The sequence below is a fragment of the Esox lucius genome, chromosome 1 (genome assembly GCF_011004845.1).
Source record: "Esox lucius isolate fEsoLuc1 chromosome 1, fEsoLuc1.pri, whole genome shotgun sequence".
NCBI classification, from domain to species: Eukaryota; Metazoa; Chordata; class Actinopteri; order Esociformes; family Esocidae; genus Esox; species Esox lucius.
Genome location: NC_047569.1, coordinates 30353183 through 30379548, shown reverse-complemented (window position 1 = coordinate 30379548; position 26366 = coordinate 30353183). Strand labels below are relative to the sequence as shown.

The 26366-nt window shown below is 45.7% G+C and overlaps 1 protein-coding gene across 1 annotated transcript; it reads left to right on the top strand.

Annotated features, from left to right (window-relative positions):
* Positions 1–244: 244 nt before the first annotated feature.
* On the top strand, positions 245–25155 carry timm50 (translocase of inner mitochondrial membrane 50 homolog (S. cerevisiae)). Its single transcript, XM_010893855.5, has 11 exons — positions 245–486; positions 1569–1734; positions 2347–2378; positions 7496–7517; positions 11734–11792; positions 15505–15624; positions 16196–16300; positions 17815–17913; positions 22502–22658; positions 22761–22867; positions 24038–25155. The coding sequence occupies exons 1-11, from the start codon at positions 271–273 to the stop codon at positions 24134–24136; spliced, it is 1182 nt and encodes a 393-aa protein (XP_010892157.1). The 5' UTR covers positions 245–270; the 3' UTR covers positions 24137–25155.
* Positions 25156–26366: the final 1211 nt, after the last annotated feature.

Genomic DNA, 26366 nt, shown 5'->3' with positions numbered 1-26366 from the left:
CTTTTCAACGACGTGAATGCGATCACACCCCTAAGTAACAAACTTTGGGCATTGCCATTAGTAATGATGGACATTTTGGGTTGCATTCGAAGGTCAAACATATATTCGTTTCGATTGGGGCGAAAGCTATAGGTACCGCCCTATTGTGTTTCATATGTTTGTTACCTCTTTTGATTCGTTCGTATGGCTGTCGCTTTTAGTGACATAAGCCAATCAAGCGCGTTTGTCCTTTTCGCTTGCGCTACGTTCACCCACACTGTTCTATTCAAGATGTCGGCGTTGTCGATGTTCCCCATGTGTGTTCGTGCGGGTAGAGGCCTCCTGCGGCTCAGGGATGGGGACAGAGGGTTTTTTACCCCCGCACTGGCGGCGTTCATTCGGGCACTGTCCACCGATAAGCCGCAAACAGGAGAGAGCATTGACAGTGCTTCAGGTGGACTCGCTCAAGCAATCTTGCAAGAAAGGCTTCAGCAACAGAAGAGTCAGGTAAGTCTACTGTGGCTAGCTAACGTCAGCTAACTAACTGACATCACTATCTGCCTAGTTGGATCGCTAGCTATAATCTAGCAAGCAAGGTTACAAAAACAACAAATCCACATTGAACAAATCAGGTACATTTGTATTTATGACCTGTCATTGCTAGATACTTGAAAACCCGGTGTGTCATGAGTCTTATTTTTCATTGACGCCCCATTTATTTGGTTGAATGAATGGACTCGAAGAAACATGAGGCTAGCTTGTCAGTCTCATCCATCTAGATGTAACCTCTCACCTGTAGTTAGCCTAAATAGTATCGCATTTGTTAGTTGCTGCTATCTGTAAGTCATCCTAAGCAAACGGATCGCGGCAAGACGTGTTTTTGAATTACCATTTAGTGTTACCTACGACGTAGCTATTCTGCTAACTGTGGTTCAGCTGCTCCGACGTATTCAGGACAGGAGATAAGCTAGCCTTGTCATACTACTAGTTAGTCAGTGAAGTAGTGGATCCGGTAAGTAGTTGGCTAGCCATCCTTATCCACTCCCATGTTCATTTTCCGTTTGAAATGTGTTTTTATGCCTGTTACGGAGACTTATTTCTGTTCAAGCCAAGGCCGTAGTAACATACTGTACTGTAAGTCATAGCTTGATGTTTAACAGCCCAAGAGACGTTCATGTAGATTTCCGAAGGTCAGAGCCACATGATTGAATGTGATGTATTCCTAGTTAATTAATTATGCCTAAATTGTCTGTCTAAGAGCCGGTTTCAAAGACACAGATTAAGCCTTTTCCTTGAAGAAGTAAACACGGTCAATGGAAAATCTGAGGAATATGCTTATTTTGTGCTTGCAAAACCACCCCCTATGTCTTTCAAAATCTGTTATTGTTGCCTTAGTCGTTTGATTCTTTTGGATTGATTTGGCCCCACCTGTTCTAGTATTTGATGACAAATATAATTTCACTGGAATTTATTTCCTTGTAATAGTTACATATTTTACTAGCTACTCAGTGTTGTCAATATTTCTGCTTGATTGAATATCTTGTGAGGAAGTAACAAGAATCGGACCTGAATGGTGTTTGTATGGATAGGGTAAACCTCCTCCAGAGGGCGATGGGGGCGGGGACTCGGAGCAGACGCAGGACAAGGCGGATGACAAAAAGCAAAAGGAGAACACCGCCTATGCTAAGAAGATGGTGATACGGTTAGCGGGCCTGATGGGCATAGGAGGTGCGGTCAGCATGGTGTACATATTTGGTAAGTCTGCCTACAGCTGACCCCTTCCTCTCTTTGGTCCCCTACTCTCTGGGTTAACGGCATTTCAAGGACTTAACGCCAAGCCGGCAGCTCTAGTGAAGGTCGTGCCGATGATAGCGGAGTGATTCTGTGGCCCTGGGATATTCCTTTTTTGGAGGGTATTTTTGATGTAGCTTGTTTTGAGAATGTGGAGTCTGTGCAGGTTTGTGTGTTACTCACCTTCCAGTTGATGAACAGGAGGATTGTTCCTCAGGAGTATCTTTTGCACTCATGTCTCAAGTGTTTTTCTACGTAAGCATGTCATGTCGGATTGAGTTACTGTGTGTGATTTAAATACTTTTTCTTTTAGTATTGTATATTTCTGTGTTATTGTACTGATAGTGTAGTGAATACTGTAATTTGAGGTAAATGGTTCAACTTTAAAATACCTGACACTTCATATTTTGTTGTTGTGAAAGGCTTCCTATGGAGCTTTTGTAATGTTTAATTCTAAAATACTAGTTTTGTGTTATGCTCTTTTTAGGTGTAATTTGTTTGGTGACACTTGTGTGTTAAAGGCAAATAGATGTGTAATGTTTATCATAAGTAATGTGTTTTTCACCCTATCTACAGGTAGCAATTCAGTGGATGAACATGGAAACACGGTATGTTGTCATGAAAAATATTCCAAAACAAAACATTCCTGCCTGTTAACTTATAAAGGCCAGTTATTCAAAAGTGTGGGTAATTGACTGTTAAAAGTGTCACTAACTTTAGATCACTGAAGTATTAATTTTAAATTCTGACCAATTACTATTATTTCATAATCTCTGATTGTGGCTTCAAATTATTAAAGGATTTTATTCACACTATTGAAGTTTTATGTGCCCTCTAACCCTCAGGTGTGTGTGACCAGAGGGGAGGGTTTCCCTCAAAGGGCACACTTCTCAGCAGATAGCAGCTTGTGCCAAAGGGTGTTAAAGTGTGCATATTGAAATGTGACTCGTGGCTTAAGTGATGTTTTTTTTTTTACCACGGTGATGTACCTTGTTAAATCAGTACAAGCTCGTGTTTTGATTTGTGGTTTCCCAGGAATAAGACACACTTCTCACCGGTCTGAGAATGGCTTGTGCCAGTGGTTAGAGCTGTTGGTCGGTGAAAGTGACTACTTTAAAGAGCACACTTATTTCACCTTTCAACTGTGGTCCTGTTGTCCATATCAAAGGGGCACACTTGTCACTGTACTGCGAGCCGAGTGTGTAAAACTGCCAGGGATTAAAGGCGGGAATTTTGAAAGAGCGCACTTCTCACCTTTCACCTATCAACCAGCTTCAAAGGTCATGACACACTTGGCAGGCTCCTGTGAGAGGAGTGTGCCTGGGCCTCCTGGTGCTGGATTCAACGCTTGTCCCCCTCAGACTGGAAGGGGCTGTGTTAATTGGAGGTCTCTGGGTGTTACTGTGAGAGAAGGAGCTGGATCCTGTTCTCATATTTATAGTTTCCTCTCAGTGTGTCACCCACCTGTCCAACCGATCTTACAAGACTTGGATAAGTATTATACCTGTTAGTGGCAGGATTGATGTCATCATGGCAAGCCGCTTCTGAGCATGGGATGTGATGTCAGCCTTCGTGATGTAAATGGTCGTTCTCAAGTTTATTTGGCTATTTACTCAACATGTCTCGGCTGAGCCTTTTAGTGCTTTAGAAAGAAATGTCACCAATATTCACAAACTATTTTAGGTGGCGATGTGTCTCCACTAATGTTTGTCGGACCCATAGTGTTACCTACATCAATGGGCTTTTTGACTCTGGCCCTGGTGGGCTGACATATTTTATCTCTACTTGGTTGGTGACTACCCCCCTTCTAACTTGGGTCTAAATCAGTCTCTGATTAGAAGGAGAGGAACAATAACAAGTGTTTTGACCGTCTAGGGTCAGAGTTGAGTAGGCTTGCCATAATCCAAATTCCTCCTAAAGGAGCTTGCCTCAAGGTTAATGTAGTTCACTGAAACAACTCCTATGGTCACTGTCTTTCTGTGGCGTTATATTAGGGCCTTTTTACTCTACGATAGATTTTTATGAAAGGTGCCCGGTCTATTATATTGTAGTTTTTTTGCAGAAATCCTTCCCTTCAGCTGCTTCCTTCAGAGGTGGTGGGTGGTGGGTTCTTGAAGGCACCCTTCCCCCAGAGTTATTGTACTTTCAAGAGAAAAGCTTGGAGTTTGACAGGTGATCCTAGTTTCAAACCAAAAAAATATCTAAGTTGAAAAGTTAAACTTGTAATGAAAGCTTTTTTTTTTTTTTAAATATAGTTTGTCTGCGTTGTTATAAGGGGCTGGTGAAGTTTCTGCCTGGTGAAGTTGCCCAGAACAAAACACTCTCTGCTTATATCTCCACATGCCAATGTAAACTGAGATGTCATGTAAAGGATAATGTAAAATAAGGCCTCTGTCTGTCATTGTGACATGATGTGTGGAATCTGACAAGGACAGGCCTTGTGTCACTGTGATAGACAGGAATACAGTTGTGGGTTTTGGAACATGTACACTTCTTAGGGCTCACCTCAGCCCTAGTCTGATGCTTTATAGTATAGCCTGCAGCCACTTCAAAGGGCATACTTCACAGGCTGCTGTGTGGCCCTCTGACAGGAGTTGCAGAGGTGATGCTTTGGGAATGTGGGCACTTGAAAGGGCACACTTTACTTCAAAGGGCACACTTGGCAGGCTCCTGTGAGAGGAGTGTGCCAGGGCCTCCTGGTGCTGGATTCAACGCTTGTCCCCCTCAGACTGGAAGGGGCTGTGTTAATTGGAGGTCTCTGGGTGTCACTGTGAGAGAAGGAGCTGTATCCTGTTCTCATCTCTTCGGTTTCCTCTGTGTGTCACCCACCTGTCTGAGAATAAGAGAAAGGTAGAGGCAAGATCAAGCATGTTTTTGTGCCTTTAGCCCCTGACTGAGTTTTCCAGGATTATGGTGATGGTTAGAAATTTTAGCGGTAAGGCCTATTATGCGCTTCCTTGTAGTCTGGTAAATTTGTGGAATTTTTTTTGGTGCATCTTTGTTCTGTATGCAGGAAGTAATTTTGAGGGCATACTGATGAGCGTTCTTGCAGTGACTGCATTCTATGTGAGCCACTAGCATGTTAGCCGTTTCCAGTCTTTCTGCAAAACTAGTTGGAACAGTGCATCTTTCTCTATAGTGTATGCAGATGTACAACCATATCCCATAGTTCACCTGAGTCTGATATTGTTATCTTAAGACGCCGTTTCCCTAGGACTGCCAAAGAAATGCGAGCAGCATTTTCCCTGAACAGACAAGGCGTCCTACCAGGTTGAACACCCCTGGAGTTATCCTCTAAGTTTTCATCAACCTCTCCCCTACAGTGGTAAATGTGCTCATATCAATGTATATTACAGCCTTTCAGTTTGACATACCGAACCATAAGCAACTGTGCAAGACTTTGCTGGAGTTTTTCTTCTTAATTGACAGGCAAAATGCTCCTTTAGATTTTCCTCCATTTGTTTTGATGGTAGGCCACCAGTAGACCTAGTTTGCTATACAGCGGCATGGGTGACTACAGGTAGAACTAAGAAGGCTCAGTTTGTGTTCACACTAAACAAACATTCAGTGTTCAAGCTTGCACACAGCTGGCCAGAAGTGTGCTCCGGGTTGAAATGAGTGATCCTAGGAATTTGCTTAAACATTAGAATATGATGAACTCCTTTGTCACAGGATGTTCAAGTAGGTTTTGTTGAACTTCCAATGCTGGTTAATTCTGTTTGGAACTTGGAAGGGACTTCAAATTGCTGTAAGCTTTCATGGCTCAGGCTTCATCTCTAAATGACATGCCCCTCCACGCTACACTGTGTAAGAGTGTCTGGGCTCCCACGCTGTATGCTGTCAGTGTGGGAACCGATTTCATCCCTGCATGTAATGAGCAGCCACGTCTGACACCTCCGTGTGGAGAGTTCCCGTGGCTTTGCTGAAGCCGGTTCGGGAACATGGCCGCTACCTTGTCTCCCAGGGCCCTGCCCCAGAGTGATGAAGGGGTGTGAATTAGCCCTAAATGAGCCCTCACACACCTCGAACAACATCAAACTCCTCTGAAAAGTCCCAGTTTGGAAGAGCTGTGTCTTCTGTACCAGTGTTTTCAGCTAATTCATTGCTGGGTGTTACCAGAAGTTCCTCTTTGGAGTTATGCTGTATTGCTTTAATAACATATATGTTGTAACTGTATGAGTAAGCCAAAGCATAAGTTAAAGAATTGGCCAGTAAGTGCCTCACAAGGTTCCTTTTCTATTTGTTGAGCTATATTTGGTTTTATTCCAGAAATATTGCTCATAGAATTCCTGCCTGTGTTTCATCTAATTGAAAAAAAACTAAACTGACTTCCTGTAACTGTTGACAATACATTTTTGTGCTGTACTGAAACTATTAACCTGTGAACTACAAAAAACGCAATCTTGGCAGGAGTCATAACATGCTAATACTTTTTTGGTTTATTTGTGTAAACACTTCAATCTGTATTCAATAAATTAATCCATATGGAAAAAGTATAGAAATGCTGTGCTTACACTGCCAGACCAACCTATGCAGCATATTGGCTTTGAAATTACTTCAGGTATCTAAAATGAGTTTATAAAATAAAAAAAACCTGGGTAACCAATAGTTCAGACCGACTGTGTCCTGTGGGTTAAAATTTGTTTGTCTTCTTAAAGGGGAACATGTAGACCTTTCATCTCCTCACAATACCACCAGAGGGTGTGATTGGTCTTTCCATGACTGTGGTTACTGGCCCCATCACACTACCTTTGCCCTAAAACACATCTGGTACATTATGCAACTATTTTGGTACAGTGATATAATCATTGTAGTTGTCAAGACAAATAGGCTGCATGCTTTAAGCAGTTTTTCAGCACTAAATCATTTTAATAAGATTAGGGCACGTACCTTTTCCTGCTAGCACTTGGTGAAAGAAAATGTACCTAATGCAATTGGGATGCTGTTTGGTCGCCAATTTATTTTTATATTAGGTTGCTGTAGATCATAGTGTTTGCCAAGGGACTTGTTAATCTTGTGGCAAAGGAAACTCCTTTTCAGACCCAACCATTGACAGGCAGCAGGGGGTGTCGTTATGTATTCTCCTTACCGCTGCTGGGCTCCGCTTTCTAATCTCAGGGCCGCCTTGATGGGGAAGTTGGGGTGTAGTGTCGACCCCCCCCCCCCATTCTCTCTGTTGTGCAGGCAAGACCTGCTGGCAGAAGCAGCTGAATATTAATCAGCTGAGAGATTGTTTGGCTGGTTATTGGTGGGCCAGTGTGGCGTGCTGCTGCAACACTGCGGGGGGAGGGGCCTGTTTAAGTGTGTTCTGTCATTACACATATAGACCAGCAACTGTGCCTCAGTTCAATATTCTTTTTTTGTTGTCAGTGTCCCTGTCATCAGGATAAAAACCCTTTCAGATCAGTTTTTTTTTTTTTTTTTGGTCACTCGTGTTATGTGGGATTCTTGTGTTACTTCTCTCATTCCAAAGGTTGTGGTTAGTTTATTGTATGCAGTGTCTAGTGCCTCTTTGTTTGTAGTTGTACAGTATGGATATGATACCCACGGTTTATTTTTTAGATGAAACAGGTCCTGTGTTGCTCAGCTGGTAGTGTCATGTGGGTTTGATTCCCACTGGGACTTGGAACTGAATGAGTCACTCCTTTAAGTCCCTCTGGCCAAGAGCAGTGTCATTTGGCAAAATGACTTTGACAATGTTTCTGATTTGTGTCTTCTCTTACAGATTCCAGATGGGTTTGACAAAGGTGAGTTGTTTCCACTACTTTTTGATGTTTCCCCTGATCCCTTTTTGAAGAGGCTTGGTCCCCTGGGTCTGAATCTTTTGGCCTGGCTGTGTTCCCTGACATCTGCTCCTTGGTCTGTAGGTGGATCTGATTCTGTCAGGTTAAGGACACTGACACAGACATCCCCATGCTGATATTTCTTAGTAATTGGTCTTCAGACCAATCGTGTATGAACATTACACACATTTCTGTTACTAAGTAACTGGTTAAAAACAGTGATTTGTGAAAAAGACCAGAATTGGATTCTGTGATCCATTGTGGCGGTTGGAAGTAAAAGCTGCTCCAAGCAGAATTTTGTGAACACTGTGAAGCTAACAATAGTCCGACAGCTGTTGATGATCATCGTCTTGTGAAATCTTAGTCTTGTTATTTCCTCTTCTTGCTGAGGGGGTTGATGCAAATGTGGCATCACAGACATGAAGCCCCTTTTCAGCGTTGTGCTGACGTATGTTCAGTTTACTGGAAAGGAAAGCCAGAGCGCCATGACACATGACCCCGTCAAGTCTGGAAAAGATTTACTAAAATAGTTTGACTGTATTAAGTCATCTGTTTGGTTGGTGTTTTGCTGTGCTCATGTCTGGTGTCTTAACTGGGTATGCTAATGACATGACAGGGCAGGTTGGAGTGGGGGCGATGCCTCCCTGCCTACATCAAAGCTATGCTAATGCAGGGTGGTAGCTGTGGACCTTTCCCGATGTTTTTCACACGGCAGAGCTGGATGGCCTCCTTAAACGGGTAACGATGGCCCGGTGACAACGGTTATCATCCCGTCTCTATGGCGCCGCTGCTTTGTCTCCGTTTTCATTACCTCAGTGCCCGTGATGCTGCTACAGCCGCTCCTATTGGCTGGAACTGGCGCAACCACTCCCAGCACACTGCCCCAAGCGGCAGAAGGCGAGCGGAGAGGGATGTGTGGCCCGGGGAGGGGGATCCCTGAGCCTTAACGCCTCCACTGGGTGGGCCCCTTGGGGACCTGAGCCGAGGAGGTCTGGTTTCGTATCTTGGACCACGCCTCCACGCCAAGTGTCGGCATTCAGAGCCAAGGCCTCTGGGGGATCTGACTTGGCGTGATGCTGATGCTGAGTGGCGGGTTGCCACGATGAAGTCACAGGTACTACCTGACCGGTGGGCGGGGGTGGGGGTGGGGTTCCCTGAGTCTGCCCTGTTGAGACAGACCCACCCCCTCCCCCCACCGTGGCTCCTTGGCTGCTGTCAGAATGCCGGCTTTTTGTTATACATGAGTCTTGAGTTGTCACAGGTCAGCACCACGGACAGCGCGCTGTGCGCACTGCTCCTCCTTGCCCTCGTCCAAGGGAAGTTGGAACTTAAAAGGAGGAAGAGATGCAAGAGAGGGTGTGGATCAGAAATGTTGCACTATGAACCAAAGCCTATCATTGTATATTTGTGGCACAATATTTATTTAAAGAATAAATAAATAGTTTGTCCGTTGGAATGGAGTCTGCTTTGTTCATCAAAAGAACATACCACACACCAGTGTTTCACTGAGGTTGGTAACTGTTGCTTTAGCCCAGCATGTGGAATTAATAAACATTCCGGATGCAGAATTCAAGCACCAGATGTCTGTGTTTAGCATTAAGGAAAACATTTATTGCCTTTGGCAAGCAAATTTTTAAGTGCTTTTGTTATGCTTACATCGCTGTGCCATACTTTTCAGAGCCATTTTAGGACTTGGAGGACCTCTTCTGTTATGGTTTTATTCAACCTCTACCCCAGTTATCTACAATGTTCTTTACAATCTCCATGTTGGGTCTGTCTGAAAGACATGCAGGCTCTTGGAGGAACATGACCTCCGGGGCTGGAAACGAACCGATAGCCAGCTCCTCAACCTGCCGCGCCTGGAGCCCCTCCTCTCCAGCCTCCTCAACCTTCCCCTCCTCTCCAGCCTCCTCAACCCTCTCCAGCCTCCTCAACCTTCCCCTCCTCTCCAGCCTCCTCAACCTTCTCCAGCCTCCTCAACCTTCCCCTCCTCTCCAGCCTCCTCAACCTTCTCCAGCCTCCTCAACCTTCCCCTCCTCTCCAGCCTCCTCAACCTTCTCCAGCCTCCTCAACCTTCCCCTCCTCTCCAGCCTCCTCAACCTTCTCCAGCCTCCTCAACCTTCCCCTCCTCTCCAGCCTCCTCAACCTTCCCCTCCTCTCCAGCCTCCTCAACCTTCCCCTCCTCTCCAGCCTCCTCAACCTTCCCCTCCTCTCCAGCCTCCTCAACCTTCCCCTCCTCTCCAGCCTCCTCAACCTTCCCCTCCTCTCCAGCCTCCTCAACCTTCCCCTCCTCTCCAGCCTCCTCAACCTTCCCCTCCTCTCCAGCCTCCTCAACCTTCCCCTCCTCTCCAGCCTCCTCAACCTGCCCCTCCTCTCCAGCCTCCTCAACCTGCCCCGCCTGGAACCCCTCCTCTCCAGCCTCCTCTACCTGCCCCGCCTGGAACCCCTCCTCTCCAGCCTCCTCTACCTGCCCCGCCTGGAACCCCTCCTCTCCAGCCTCCTCTACCTGCCCCGCCTGGAACCCCTCCTCTCCAGCCTCCTCTACCTACCCTGCCTGGAACCCCTCCTCTCCAGCCTCAAACCACCGTTTGTCTCTGAAGAAACGCTCGACTGACAGCGCGGGCCAAAAGAGAAAAGAAAAGCAATACCACCCCCCTCCCCGAGAAGAAAGGCAATTGAGCAATAATGGCCTTTGGCAAACTAGCGGAGCATATGCCGGCCCTGTCGAGGATTAAAGGAAGCTTTTGTTATGTCCGGAGGCCGGGCCATCTCCCTCTCGTCCCTCCCTCCCTGACTCTCCCCCGTTAAAATCGACATCCCTCCAGAGAGCAACATGGCCTTCCACTAACCGCAATGGGCTTCCTCGCGACTCAGATCAATCAGGATTGGGACGGGGGTTGTGTAGCCATTGCGCTCTTGCTTGTCAAGGGGGGGTCGTCAGTTTGCAACGGTTGTTTTTTTGACTCAATGTAATTTCCGCCTGGGATAAACGACGGCCTTATGTTGTTGTTTTTTGCCATAGTGGGTGTTCTGTATTTCGATCAGCCTAAATCGGATCGTGTGTATTGCCAGCCGACCGTTACTAGTGGAGAAAGTGGAGTGTGGCAGAATGGCCATTGTTAGGCCACGCCCCTAATCTGGAGGGAGTAGTTGCTTCCTGACCAGTCACTCATCACAGGGGTTGCGGTGAGGCCAGACCCACAAATGTTCTTCACCAAATCATCCTCTTTCTGTTGTCCTCTGTTCACGGTCATCCTACCAGTCTCAGCCCTCATCCTTTTTATTATCATGATAAAAGCCTGCCTTGATCAGCCCTATCCTAAAGCACGCGCACGCACAGCATCCTTCTGCAGGGGTGAGTAACATCATCGCCCCCGCCCCCCTAGCCTGGCTTGGCTCTGTGCTCCCCAGGGAGTGGTTTGTCAACGGGGCCGATCACAGTCCCACGCTCCCTGGAAGAGTGTGTTCACCCCCAGGACTAATCAAACATGCAGGACTGAAAACACACACACCACAGCCAGGCTGAAGGGGTGGGGGTGTTTAACATGCTGTTGGTCCTGGCCTGGGGGGCCCAGAGGGGCCTGCCTGATTAAACACAGGGGCCAGAGGCATGGCGCACGCAATAGGCCCATAGAGACCTACTCCATCTCTCACTCTCTCACTTTCTCCAAAGCCCCTGCATCCCACGGGCCCATGGCTGCATGCTTCCGCTGACTAGTAGCATCTGCTGTCAAATTGCAGAGATGTTATCTGTTGAGCCCGACGCTGGCGTCCCCCGGAGATGCGCTTTTTAATTGTCAGTCATTGGCCCCTGCAGCTGTGGGCATTTCTACGTTCATCCACGTGGTCTCTAGTGGGTCTGCTAATCGCGCACACAGGTCCTTTGCCCTGCGCACTTGTGGATGCCTGAGAGAGAGAGAACATTTGTAAATTGAAAGGCATTGCTGTGATGGCTCCACCTTGTTCTTTGATTGGATGTGCGGAGGTGATACCACGTCACTCATATCCTCTCAGATCTCCACAAGTCCACCCAGTCTATATGGGATTGGTCCAGAAGCATGCATCTTTCAACAGGGATTGGTCTCCACGCTAGCGTTTCAACAGTCATGAATGTTTGTCCTGTGTATTTTATGCCGCGTCTGTGCACTTTCATTCCTCTCCTGTTTGATCTTTCTTACAGACGCTCCGGTTATCCAGCAGTTGAGAAGGACGTTTAAGTATTTCAAAGACTACAGACAGGTAGGTGATCTGTAACAGAAACTGTAAACCGATGAAGAAAACACAGCTCTAGTCAGATCCCAGATCTGGAAAGCATATAAGTGTACTCACAACGTTGTTTGCCTGTTAACTAACATGGTGCACTCTGTCGAACACTTTCTGCTGCTGGTGATGGTAGAGTTCTTCTGTGCCAGTGTGAGCGGATTTTCATTTCTTCCCTAATGCATTTCACATTAACTCAAAAGGTGTTGTGCAACAATTGCCCTTTTCACCCATTTGCGCTATTAAAATATTTATAATCTAGTCATCTAGGTAAGTCTATCTAAATAAAACCATCAGTGTACAATAAACAACGACAACAAAACAGTGCCAGTGCTGATGTGTGTTTGAGATTCAAAGCAGTTTCAACAGAACAGATTTAGATGAAGATCACTGAGGTGTTCAGTGATCCTTTGTAGTTGGCTGAGTGGAGGATGGTTTCAATGTCAAGCATTACAGATGATTTCAGTGACATTTGACATCATCATAAAATATCCTGGCCCTAATACTTGTTACAGATTGTACTTTGAAATATTTTGCTCTTTGATCTCTTAAAACCAAAAAAAACTGTTATCGGTAGGGGAATATTGGTAAGAAAGTGTTGCTTGCATAAACATTCAACCTACATATCTTCATGTTTGGTTGAGACTACTTGCTCCAATCACAGCTTTTAGGCTTGTGGGGTAAGATTGGACCTGTTTTGCAGACAGTGATTTTAGCCCAGTCTTGGCAGATATACTTCAGGTCTTTAAGGTGGTGGATGATGCTTGTAGACTGCAATTGGTCTATTGGTTCCACCGACTTTTGATCAGGACTATGACAGGGCCTTTTGTTTTTCTGCCATTAAAATTTTGTTTGGACTTGTGCTTGGGATAATTGCCCTTCTGATGAGTTTCTCTTGCGGTATTTGCCTGTATGTTGTGCTATCTGTGCTTCCATGAATTCTAATAAGATGTCCAGTCCATGCTCAGGTGAATCTTCCCAAAAGCATGATGCTGCCACCCTCATAGTTCACTGTAGGGATGGTGAGTCTTCAGGCCTGGGCAGTGTAAAGTATGTGCAACACCCAGAGCTTTTTGTCCAAAACTTCAAATTCTATCTGGTTCTCATCCGACCAAAAATCAAAAAATTCGGACCTGCTTTCAGATGGTATTTTTTGCCAATATCATATAAAACTAAATTTCAATGTGCCATTTGTAATTCAGTAATTTGAGAGAATTTGACAGGGGTTTGAATAATCAAATCCTTTGCACATAATCCCATTTAACTCCACCAAACGCTGGATTTGTTCTCTGGGTATGCTCTACCAGGCCTGTAATGCAGCAATATTCAGTTGTTGTTGTTTGTATTTCTGCCTTTAGTTTCACTTCAGCAAATGAAAGGCATTCATTTGATTTAACATATAAATAGGCTTGGCCTGTCAAGTACTTTCCACTTTTACAGATGAGGTAGTATTTTGACCTTTTTTCTTTTCTTTTTCCTCCCTACGTTGCTCAGGGCATCACTTTGTTACATATTTGTGTCACCTGTCCACAAGATTTTTATCCAGAACTCTGCAGGTTATTTTAGGTGCTTTTTAGCACACTAACCCGACCTTTCTGTTTTAGAGGCTAACTAAGGGTTTGCATGTTACAGAGTAGCCTCTGTATAGAAGGCGGTGAAGTCTTCTGTGGGCACCAACCTCCTAGTGTTGTTTTAATTTTTATCGTGTTATACTATAGTGAGCATTGAGGTCTTCGTTGGCCTGTCAGGCTGTTTACGATTGCTTACCATTGCTTCTGTTATATTTATCAATGTTTCAAACCAGTTTTTGGTATGCCTAAGATTATGGCTATGATTCAGGTTTTTCAACTCCCTTGACCTCTTTGGGCCTAATGTTAACAGGCACCAATAGCACACTTTATAGTTAAACGCAAGGACTACAATTATTGAGAACTTTATGCCTGCAGATTATGTAACGACGCACACCTGACTAACCAGAAACACCTGTCAAGCCGATTGTCCTTATACTTCTGGTGTCCTGGAATTTGCATAGTGTTGACGTTTCTCAATGGTGAAACCCGTATAACCTATCAGGTTCAAATGCATGTGGAAAGATGCTTCACTTTTCCATTGCTTGCAGAGAGCACTGTATTATTGCTAATGGTTATTTAACCGAAGGGGGGGGGGGGGACTGGATGGGACGTCTTTCCTCTCCTGTGTGGCACCCACTTGGGTGACGCCTCAGCAGCACTGGGCACCAGAAAGCTCCCCAAACAAAGGTCAGATTGGTAGTCCGTTCTGCTCGCTAGGGAGACCGGTTTCTCAGCTCCGCTGTATTCCTTCATGGCTCATTCCTCTCAAGCAACACTTCAAAATTATGTTCTTGAATGACCAGGATCTGGCAGCCGAGTGAAACGAAAGCTGGTACTGTGCCCAGCTGTATTTTTCCAACAAAACCCTTCCAAGCCAGAACATGTCCTGTTTAGCTCTCTTGATAAATGTGGTGCCAGTCCTGTGTGTTCCATTCCCACTGTGGACTAATATGGTAAAATTACAAATATGTATGCATAAGGAATGTCTGCATAATTACTTGAATATGAATGGTAACCTGTCAATCAATCTATCAGAAAATGTTATTAAAAACAACTCAAATTTGAAAAAAATATTAAACCGTGGCGTTGTGGATCCAGTGGTCTAAGACATTACCTCCAGCACAAGGGTTGTGCAATTTATATTTCATTTGCCCTTTTTATCTGTACAGGGAAAGCTGCATAGTTTCCGGTTGCTTTACAGCTGTGCCCTGTATTACTACAATAAAAACACATACAAAATGACAAACATGACGATAAGTGAACTAATATGATTTTCAGTATGATTCGCAGGAACCCTAATTCATTATGTAATAGGTTATTTGTAATAATAGTGGTAGATTTCTATGGTAGTGAATCACACCAAAGGTTGTAAGGCACTGCTCTAAAAGCAAATCTTTCAGGAGACACCCTGGTTATCTGGACGGGGCTTACCGTTCTCATATAAGACTGAATTTAATTAAGAGGTACCCCCGATTTGCTGTACTTACTTTTTAAGAAAAACAATATTTGAAGATTTCAAAAAAAAAAAGATTTATTAGACTTTTTTTCCCTAATGAGGCTTTGATGTATTTAGCCACTAAAACATTTAACTTAAGATCACTGGAACGCGTTCGTTGAGTGTGGGGCAAAATATTCTAGAGCAGTTTTCCCCATTTCTGTATAGGCCCGTGGAATCTCCAGCGGAATCTGGTCTGGAGTGCTTGTAGAAGGAGTTTATAGCTGCATATGAAAACATGCATCAATGTCTGACCCTTCTAGGTGTGACTCCCAGCCATCTGAAGTACAGTATGAGTGCAGAAATGTTCACCTGTGAAACTCTAGGCCAAATGAGACACCGCATCCAGAGATTCGAGTACAGATGGTGCTTCGTTGCCTGTTTCCTATATTCCCATAATCTAGTAGTGACATAAAACTTGCACAATATAGCGTCTGTGCTGACAGACTTTGTTCCTATAAAAAAAATACAAAAGTTAACCTTTAGCTTCTTTGCAAACTGACTCACCTGTGTTTGTAAGAAGCGTCAAGTACTACAGAATTAAGCTTGGTTGCTGTCAATCAGCCTGCAGTTATATTGTTGTACACCTCCATGATAATGACGTCATGTGCCCCCCCCCCCCCAGATGATCATCGAGCCCACCAGTCCCAAGCTGCTTCCTGACCCCCTGAGGGAGCCCTACTATCAGCCCCCCTACACCCTGGTCCTGGAGCTGACCGACGTCCTGCTACACCCCGAGTGGTCGGTATGTACGGCAAGGTTATGAGTTAATCATTCATAAGTACACTAGTTGTATTTCCAGTGGGGGTGGTGCCATCTGGCCTGCGGGTCGTTGGGGGCACACCACCTGTCTACCTCTTATCTAGAATGTCCCCCTCCGCTCAACCGTTACCTGTGGGCCCCACCTGTCTCCTGGAACCCCTCCCCCCTCTATTCTAACCCCACCTTTGTTTTTACTTAAAACCCTGCCTGGCCCCCCTACCTGAGCTCTCTCCATGTCCCCCCCCCCCCCACCACCACTAGTTGCCGATTGGTCGACAGGCAGGGCGCGGCCAGCCGTAACCCAATGCCTTTTTTCGGTGTAACAAGATTGGCTGGGCCTGCAACCAGGGTTGTCACCAAAAGGCTTAGTTTGCTTTAAGCTGCTCTTTTTAGGCTGTTGGAAAAAGAAATCATTCCACGTTGTACTGCCACTTTAGGAAAATACAACTAGCTACCCTCATGTTATAGTGTTCAATAAACTGGTGTTGGTAGTGGCTAATTGTATTTCTTTGGGTGTTTTATATTTACTGCTGTTGGTACTTTGCTTTCCTCAGCTGGCTACAGGCTGGCGCTTCAAGAAGAGGCCAGGTATCGACTACCTGTTCCAACAGCTCGCACCGCTCTATGAGATTGTCATCTTCACTGCAGAAACAGGCATGGTGGGTAACTCCTTTTTACAGCACCTGTTGTCATGGACCAGTGACAAATTGAAATATCTGTCTCGTGTTTTCTTTTTATACATTTTTTTGCATAATTTGCATTTCAGCTCTGATGAGTACTCTCGCCTGGTGCGCGTCTTGTTGTAGTGAAGAAGTGTTAGGGATTAGGGTCTGTAGCTGGTTACCTAATACCTGCCACAGCCTGTCTCTGCTCCAGCCAATCAGAGGTGACCATACTGCTGGGTGAAGCCTAGCTGGTTTCCTGTGCCCATACAGCTGCCACCTGTTAACACTGCACCTGTCAGCACTTAATTCCACTGTTGACATTCTGTTCCCCCAGTCACCCAGAAACAAATCCAGTGCTTCTGTCTAACCCTGTTGATGTCTCAATCATCCCTGATTCCTTCAAACAACAATTCCTAGTGTAGGGCTGCCGCAAACCCCAGTGTTCAGCCGCATACAGAACCGTGGGTGGGAGACCTTATGGCCACAGCTCTATCCCTAGTGTTAGTGTTGTTGTTTTTTTTTTTTGTTTTTGACTGTTTTGTTACTTTGGCTCCAACAGTCCTCGGCCCAAGGTTTCTCCTAATTACCGTTGTCTTAGCCAACAGGCGAGCGTCCAATAGGGCTGCCTGCTGGGTTGAAAAGACCAATTTATGCCCACATGTATATGCAAATGAGCAGATTCTAATTGGCCTCTGATTTACACCTGGGACGGTGTGGGTTCAGTACGTTAATGTCAGCCTCAGTGTTTCCATGACCTGCACCCGGGTTTTATTTTTTCATTTTTTGTCATGTTTGAGAAAATGTTTACTCCTAAAGGGAAATATTTAGAAAAAACTCACAAGACATTCAGCTGGACCAATTGAGATAAGTCCCTCATTTTCTGAGGTGGGGGTGGGGTTCAGTTTTTCAGTTGGCTTCTGTTTTGGTTTGTTAAACGGTCTCTGTTGCAAGATATGTTAAAGGTCCAGGCACTGGGCCAAGTCAAACTGGGGCCTGTCTGTTACTTTTCTCCCATTTGCCCGACACAGCATTGCTAGATCATTAACCCGCAAAGGTTAGCTGCATGCCAAGTCATTGGAAGTGTTTGTTGTTACCAGCTACACTTGACGGGTGATTAGACCCTTTAGATTTCTTTACACATCCAAATATTTTCTCAATTTCAAATCCCACATGGGATTTGAAAACCATTATTTTTTTACTACTGTGTACTTTTGGGGAATTGGGGTGGGTGGTAAAATCTGGGCCTATCAAAATCTGTATTTCCACCAGTAATGCTAACTAAACCAAGTAGCTAATTAGTTCTATAACAGCCTGTTGCTCTGAGGCTTCCCGTTCTGCGAGTGATAACCGGGGGACTTCGACCCAGACAATACAACGCTCGGGTCTGTCCCAGTCCTCAGGCCAAATTCGGCCGTGTAACTATGGCTGTCCTCTCGTCATGAATATGTAGCAGCATACGACGTGTGAAAGCTGTGAGGCTCTGATGTAATGTGTGTTCTCTCACCCAGACGGCGTACCCTCTGATTGACAGCATCGACCCCCAAGGCTTTGTCATGTACCGACTCTTCAGGGACGCCACGCGCTACATGGAGGGACATCACGTCAAGGTTTAACAAATTATCAGACTACCCCCCTTGGTGGGGGGGTGGGGGGGGGGGTGCGGTGTGTGCGTGTGTCCGCGTGCACGTGTGTACATGTGTGTGTGTGTGTGTGTGTGTGTGTGTGTGTGTGTGTGTGTGTGCGAATGCCTCAAATAACATGGCATACATTTCAACCAACAGTTATACTGACTTAACCATCAACCATGTTTTGGATGTGTAATAGCTGTACGCAATTGTTCAAATGCTTACTGCAGTTTGTCATTGTTTGAATTGATTTATCGTTAATCTAGTCTGTAGGCCGTCTCCGGGCAATTTTCTACGACGTGAGTTGAGTTTTCAGTCTCCCAGACATGGCTCTGAGACTGCTGTGCTCCCCCTGGGCCGAGCCCCCCGGCCCAGAAACCCCGGTGCGCCGCGCTCTAGTGTGACCCGACGGCACGATGATGCTAAACCCCCCCCACCCCCCGTGTCTCCACTCCATAGCCGCCTTCTGCCCCCAACATTGATTTTCCCTTACTCTGTCTTCATCCGTCTTTCTGTCCTCCTCAGGCCCTGACAATAGGGGTTTCATCACCCCCCCCCCCCCTTTCTGGGCCTCACTCTTGTTCCCTCCATCTCCCTCCCCAAAAGCCCCATTCTGTCTCTAGCTGGGCTGAAGTACATTAGTATAAACAACATGTTCTCTGATGAGGAACTCCAAGGCTGTGCTGTAAACAGGCATCTAACTGACAAGTGATTTTAATGGGGTACGTTTGTGTGTAGCGGTCCTGGCTTCTTCCTCAGATGTTCCAGTGGTATGGCCTGACATCTGCATGTAACACAACGTCCGTTTGTAGTTGTGGTCCACCTGACTACTGAGTGGTATTTAAGAAAAACATTTGCGGGCTATTTTTAATATTGCGATTCCCAAGTGGCTGGTTTGCACAGGCATGTAGAAGAGAAGGAAGAGGGCCGACTCATCCCAAAATCTGCTTGAAATCCGGCCAATATGTTTGCGGGGCTTCCCTTCCTGCACGTCCTGGGTACAATGACATGTTGTTAGGGCAGCGACATGATTGTTGTTATATGCGGATCTCTGGTTTGCGTCAATTCCCTTCGCTGAAACCACTGCTATGGCTCGCAATTTTTTAATGTTGACATTCTGGCGTGTGCTTCGATATGAGGTGTATATGCATTTAACTTTATATTAACGTTTTGTTAAGTTCTCAAAAAGATTTAAACCCAGAGCCCAGTCACTGCAATGGCCTAGGGCCTGACCACATGATGAATGTTGTACTGTTGTGAATGGCTGAAATGGTGAAGCCGTGTGAAGATTCATGATTGTCTTATTTATAGAGCTGTGCAGTTCTTGCCGTGTTAATTACACTCAAACGGGAACTCATCGGGTGAATGTATGAGGAGAAACCAGCTATTCTCTTACTGGATTTAGATATACAGTGTTTTATTGGTCATTTTTAACTCTGGGTATTTTCAGTTCACCCAAAACGTAGTTTAATTAGTAATGTAAACGGTAGTTTAGTACTCTACATCACGGAGTCCTGTTTTGTGACCACGGGATCCTCCTCTCCAATACACGTGTCCCCTGTCAACTTTTAACTGCTCCTGACATGGCCCTCCCCTTTCCCCAGTGACCTTCTGCCCGTCTCTCTCCCTCTTCAGCCCCTCTCCTCCCCCCTTTCCCTCGCTCCCTCCTTCCCTCGCCTCCCATCTGGCCTTGGAGCGCAACAGGGAGGCAGAGAGGCCGTAACAGAAAGGGAGGGCTGAATAGACGGCACTCCCCCCTCAGGCCTCGGTCCAATGGCGAATTTCGATGGTGATACCCCCCCCCCTCGACAAAAAAACCCCCACCTCAAACAATGTGGAGGCACAGATGTGAGGTGCCAATACAATCAGCGGATCTATTTGACGACGTGTTATCGGCCTGTCCGTTTAATCGACTGTGATTGAAGCAAGCTGTGCTAGAATCGGTCAAACCTTTTTTCTTGCTAAGTTGGATAAATGTACATTTAAAAAAATGTATCTGTTCCCCAGAGTTATCACTATTTTAAATAAAGCTTAATTGTGATCTACAGTGGGGAGAACAAGTATTTGATACACTGCCGATTTTGCAGGTTTTCCCACTTACAAAGCATGTAGAGGTCTGCAATTTATTTTCAACTGCGTGACGGAATCTAAAACAAAAATCCAGAAAATCACATTGTATAATTTAAGTAATTAATTTGCATTTATTGCATGACATAAGTATTTGATACATCAGAAAAGCAGAACTTAATATTTGGTACAGAAACCTTTGTTTGCAATTACAGAGATCACACATTTCCTGTAGTTCTTGACCAGTTTGCACACACTGCAGCAGGGATTGTGGCCCACTCCTCCATACAGACCGTCTCCAGATCCTTCAGGTTTCGGGGCTGTCGCTGGGCAATACGGACTTTCAGCTCCCTCCAAAAATGTTGTATTGGGTTCAGGTCTGGAGACTGGCTAGGCCTCTCCAGGACCTTGAGATGCTTCTTACGGAGCCACTCCTTAGTTGCCCTGGTTGTGTGTTTCATGTCGTTGTCATGTTGGAAGACCCAGCCACGACCCATCTTCAATGCTCTTACTGAGGGAAGGAAGTTGTTGGCCAAGATCCCGCGATGCATGGCCCCATCCATCCTCCCCTCAATACGGTGCAGTCGTCTTGTCCCATTTGCAGAAAAGCATCCCCAAAGAATGATGTTTCCACTTCCATGCTTCATGGTTGGGATGGTGTTCTTGGGGTTGTACTGATCCTTCTTCTTCCTCCAAACACAGTGAGTGGAGTTTAGACCTAAAAGCTCTATTTTTGTCTCATCAGAACACATGACCTTCTCCCATTCCTCCTCTGGATCATCCAGATGGTCATAGGGCAAACTTCAGATGGGCCTGGATATGCGCTGGCTTGAGCAGGGGGACCTTGCGTGAGCTGTAGGATTTTAATCCATGTTGGCGTAGTGTGTTACTTATGGTTTTCTTTGAGACTGTGGTCCCAGCTCTCTTCAGGTCATTGACCAGGTCCTGCTGTGTAGTTTTGGGCTGATCTCTCACCTTCCTCATGATCATTGATGCCCCACGAGGTGAGATCTTGCTTGGAGCCCCAGACTTAGGGAGATTGACCGTCATCTTGAACTTCCCTTTTCTAATAATTGCACCAACAGTTGTTGCCTTCTCACCAAGGTGCTTGCCTATTGTCCTGTAGCCCATCCCAGCCTTGTGCAGGTCTACAATTTTATCCCTGATGTCCTTACAGAGCTCTCTGTTCTTGGCCATTGTGGAGAGATTGGAGTCTGTTTGATTGAGTGTGTGGACAGGTGTCTTTTATACAGGTAACAAGTTCAAACGGGTGCAGTTAATACAGGTAATGAGTGGAGAACAGGAGGGCTTCTTAAAGAAAAACTGGTCTGTGAGAGCCGGAATTCTTACTGGTTGGTAGGTGATCAAATACTTATGTCATGCAATAAAATGCAAATAGATTATTTAAAAATCATACAATGTAATTTTCTGGATTTTAGTTTGTGTACCAATAATAAAAATTACAGACCTCTACATGCTTTGTAAGCAGGAAAACCTGCAAATCGGCAGTCTATTAAATACTTGTTCTCCCCACTGTACTATTTTACAGCAAAGGTACACTTCCCAGTCCTGAAGCACTTTGTGGTTTAATTAATTGGCATAAAACGCAGGCTGGTAAAAATAATGAAATAATCAACTTCCCATTCACATTGCTTAAACCATTCAGTTTTGGAATCAGTTTTTCTTGCTTGAACGAGCGCAGCACCTGCGAAGTTGACTTCTCATCAACCCGGGTGTCTCCTTTTATCTTGTATCGTTACACATTACCTCAGAAGGTGACCCCTCCACGTTGCCTGCAGTGGGCAATTAATGTTTAGTTTACACTACAATGTATTCACCCAGCTCAGGTGTTCTTTGGTGCTTGAGAGAAGTAATCATTTTTATGGAAAAGGTGTGTGTGTGTGTGTGTGTTTGTTTAGGACACGCCTACTCGCACATGCTGTCTGTTAGCCTGGTTAGAGGCACACGGAGCATGGCTGTCTGTCACTTAGCCCACCAGTTTGGCGCACGCACGTACAAACACACTCTACCTGATTTATACTCCGGATGACCCACCAGCAGCCTCCGATGCCACTACCACACACAATGTAGTCCTATCTTTCGCCGTGGGGGGGAGGGGGGGACAACGATGACACATTCTTACGTTGCTCGCTAACTCGTTACTGAACCGGAGCACCGATAGGTGTCCGTGTGGATGTCCTCCTTCGGGCTCGGGCCCTGCCGCCCAAATAGGGCAGGCGCTGATTATTTGGAAAAGCGGTGTGTGCCGGTGCTTCCTTACACGCACGCACACGATGAGACGCACGCACATGTGCTTTGTGGCTCTGTCATGTTTGTCAGCAGCACCTCAGGGGCATCCAGTCAGGACATCCCATCTGTTCCCCAGGCCGTGTGTCTGTGTGTGTCTGTGTGTGTTTAGTTATTTATCTTTAAATCTGAACTTTCTTTAGATTCTAAATGCCTCTCTAGTGTCTTCTAACACTTTGACCCCCCCCCCCGGCAGGACGTGTCCTGTCTGAACCGGGACACCTCCAAGGTCATAGTGGTGGACTGTAAGAGGGAAGCCTTCAGCCTCCAACCCTTCAACGGCATGGCTCTGAGAAAGTGGGACGGCAATTCCGAGGACCGAACACTCTATGATCTGGCTCATTTCCTCAAGAGTGAGTGTGTGTGTGAGTGAGCGTGAGTGTGTGTGCAAGAATGTGTGCGCAACTTTCTCATGTTTGTTTTGTTTTGGTGGACGGTGGCGGCGGCGTTTGCAGCCATTGCTCTCAGTGGAGTGGATGATGTCCGGTCTGTCCTGGAGAACTACGCCCTAGAAGAGGACCCCATTGAGGCCTTCAAACGCAGACAAGCCCAACTGGCTCAGGTACAGTCCAGACAAACCCAGCTGACACTGGCACAGTCCAGACAAGCTGGCACAGGCACAGTGTGATTACCAATAATCAACACAACCCACTAAGTATCGGGTCCACCTAATCAAGAATTCTGTGTGGAACGTTATATTTTTCACACTGCATTATTGTAAGCCCTGGAATATCTTCGCCCCAGGCTAAGACTGGCCCTGGGTTAGCTTAGCCTGTGCTCACACAAGTTTGTTAACCCTAGGGTAAGGTTTAACCCCTGGCTAAGGATTCACACTTGTATTCCTAAGCCCTGGGCTAACAGACAAATACGACACAATACCATTTTACATTCTATAATAAGCTACAAATGTCACGTTCTCACAATCAGTGTTACGCTTCCATGATTCACTTAACAATGTCATGACCTCAGTTGGTCAGTACCACCACCCTGTAGGGTATTTGCTTTGACAACTTTGTTAAAAAATATGCAAAGAAAAAGAAAAACGTTCTTTCGACATTTGCTAGACTTGCGTCCAAAGCAAGCTACTGTAACTCCTTCGCTAAGATGTATGTAGCAGGTCTAATGAAACGAAAAAGGTTTGCAGAGTGAAAAGACCAAATAGGAATGCAGTGTAGCTATTAGTAACGGCATGCGTCAAGAACATATGTAAATTAGGTTAAAGGGCCAGGTTTTGTGATTGGACAACAAATGTTTTTGTTCTTGACCCCGTTTCACGCTGGTTATTTTGTCATTGTGTTTCGGAGGTTAACCCTGAAAATGTGGCGCTAACTCTGCTCCAGAGCCGGGCCTGCTAAACCTAGGCTATGGGTGGTGCTAGCCCACTTCAAAATATAGCCCTGGGCTTAGGAGGCTCTTAGCCCTGGGCTTAGGAGGCTCTTAGCCCTGGGCTTAGGAGGCTCTTAGCCCTGGGCTTAGGAGGCTCTTAGCCCTGGGCTTAGGAGGCTCTTAGCCCTGGGCTTAGGAGGCTCTTAGCCCTGGGCTTAGGAGGCTCTTAGCCCTGGGCTTAGGAGGCTCTTAGCCCTGGGCTTAGGAGGCTCTTAGCCCTGGGCTTAGGAGGCTCTTAGCCCTGGGCTTAGGTGGTGTGAACATGCCTATAGTTCCAGCTTGCTGTCAACTGTTTCGGGTGGGCTTCAAAGCCTTAACGGACCCTGTGGTGTGTCTGTGTTGACAGGAGGAGGAGCAGAGGTTGGCAGACCTGGCACAGCAGAAGAAGCAGGGCATCTCATTGGGCTCCATCGCTGGACGGTTCTGGCGCTCTAAACAACAGTGAGTGTCCCTCTCACCGGCACCCACCAATCGCTGCCCACCCCTCCAGTGTCCGGCCAATAGGACGGCGGGCCGCAGTCATTCGGCGGGGGCGTGGCGCGTGGGGTGAAGGGACAAGTTGGGGACACCGTCCGATCAGCTGCTATTCGACTGTCACAACCCGGGGGGGTGGGGTGGGGGGGGTGCGGGGGCTCGGAAGGTGTGAGGCTCCAGAAGACCATTATGGCACCTCCGTTGCCAGTTAAGACACTTCCTGGATCTCGTACTCTGTCGTAAGCAGCACACGACCCCTCTGTTGTTACTGACGTGCAAGGTACTGCGTGGTTCGACATGATTCATCGACCATTTCAGTCCACGTTCATCCTCTTCTACTCACCGGCCGGTCACACAAGGAACTGACTCCAGAACAGTGCTCTTATCTGCAATGCTCTGCACTTGGACCTGGTGCTCTGTAATGATGATTGACTTTGATCAGCTATGTGCTGCAGTTTTCTCATGATGTTCTTTTTTTTTTTTTGATAGATCTATAACAGATTGGGCTGGTGAGGAGTTAGGACATTGATAATATTATTGTTATTAGATGTGTTGCGCTCGTAACCTTGAAGTTTATCTCCACCAATGACAAGTCGTAGCTTGGATGGGCTCTTGTCATGCCCATTGTTCCGTATCCAAGTTTGCTACAGTTTGCACTGGTGGAATGAGTGGGAGGAACCAGTCAAGCTAATGCGGACCATGGGAAATTGGACCGGTGCCATTCACGCCAAGTGGGTCTTTGTATTCTGAATTTGTGCTTGCTAAACGTTCTGTGAGAATCTGTTGGTGTGAACCACTCATCCCAAATAAAGTAAAAAAATAAAAAAGACCCATTAAATCTAGCATATTGTTTGATTTGACACCGCTGAACACAAATCATGTTTCAATGGCAGCATGTTGCATCTCTAAATCTCTTGTCTAAATGTATTTATAAAACTGTTCTCAGACCTTTTCCTTGATTTATTAAATCGGTCTTCTGATCAATGTCGACAACGTTTTCAATCGTTCTCTGTGCAATCCCCACGGAGCACATGGTAAATATACACATGCTCAGTTTTGCTGGGTGTGATGGTGCTGCTGTTGATTGACAACATGTATGAACACTGCATTAACGGTGACCTCCAGTGGCTCGGGTTGACCTGGGTGGACCCAGCAGTCTGGCCTGCTGACTCCGCGGCACAGGTACTGCTGCACGGTAGGCTTCAGATCGGACCTGCTGTTCCGACAGAGTCTGGAAAAAGTACACCCTCTGGAATGTCTTTTTTTTTTTGGTACTGCTTTTTACTATTGACTGGTCGAGGAAGCCTAGTTTAACAAATGACACTGAATGATTCTTTTAAAAAAAAGATATTTATCTAGTACAACATGAAATGTATAGTTGACTTAATCATGGTTAGTTTGCCAGTCGACATTGATTGCAGCAAGAGGCCTGTAGGTCTTTGTTACTCTGGTGTCCTCATGAGCAGCTTTCTGACTGCTATTGGGATTACTTTGTTGGGACAACCTTTCCTAAGTAGATTGCCCGTGGACTTTTCACCATTTGTAGATGGTCCATTGAACTGTGGAATGATGCTCTTCAAATTACTCAGAAATGGCTTACTAACCCCTCCCAGAACCATGGGCTTCCATTATGGACTGGGACAGGTCTTTTCCATTTGGAATTGAGAGAACCTGAGGTTTATCTTTATGGACGAATGGATTCTGAAGTTACTCTCTAATAATTTTGAAAAATTTGCACCTGTTTTGGTACACCTGATTCAGATTTTAGCCATTTGATCTGATGGTAAAGTTGGGCTGCATGTACTTTTTCTGCATAACGAAATTACATTTCTGTTTGTTTTCAATCCCTAAATGGTTTCACATTTCAATTATTTTAAGGAATGTGGTTGGAATTAAGCTCCAAAATCCATGTGAAGAAATATGTAAATAAAATTAAAATAAGAGACAACTATCCAGGGGGTAGGCAATAATTCCTTTTCAAATGACTGCATTAAAAAAATATATACATTTTGCCAGTGAAGATTTTATTTGGCTCTTTACTCCATAGGTTTTAATTTTAAATCAAGCAATTACTATGAGGTTAATGTATTGATTCTCCACTTTGTTATGGGTTATTTATATTAATATTTCTGTCACCCTTTGCCATTTATTTCTTGTCTGCTAAAGTACAAGCTAATGCTTCAACTCTTTGGACTGAGCAT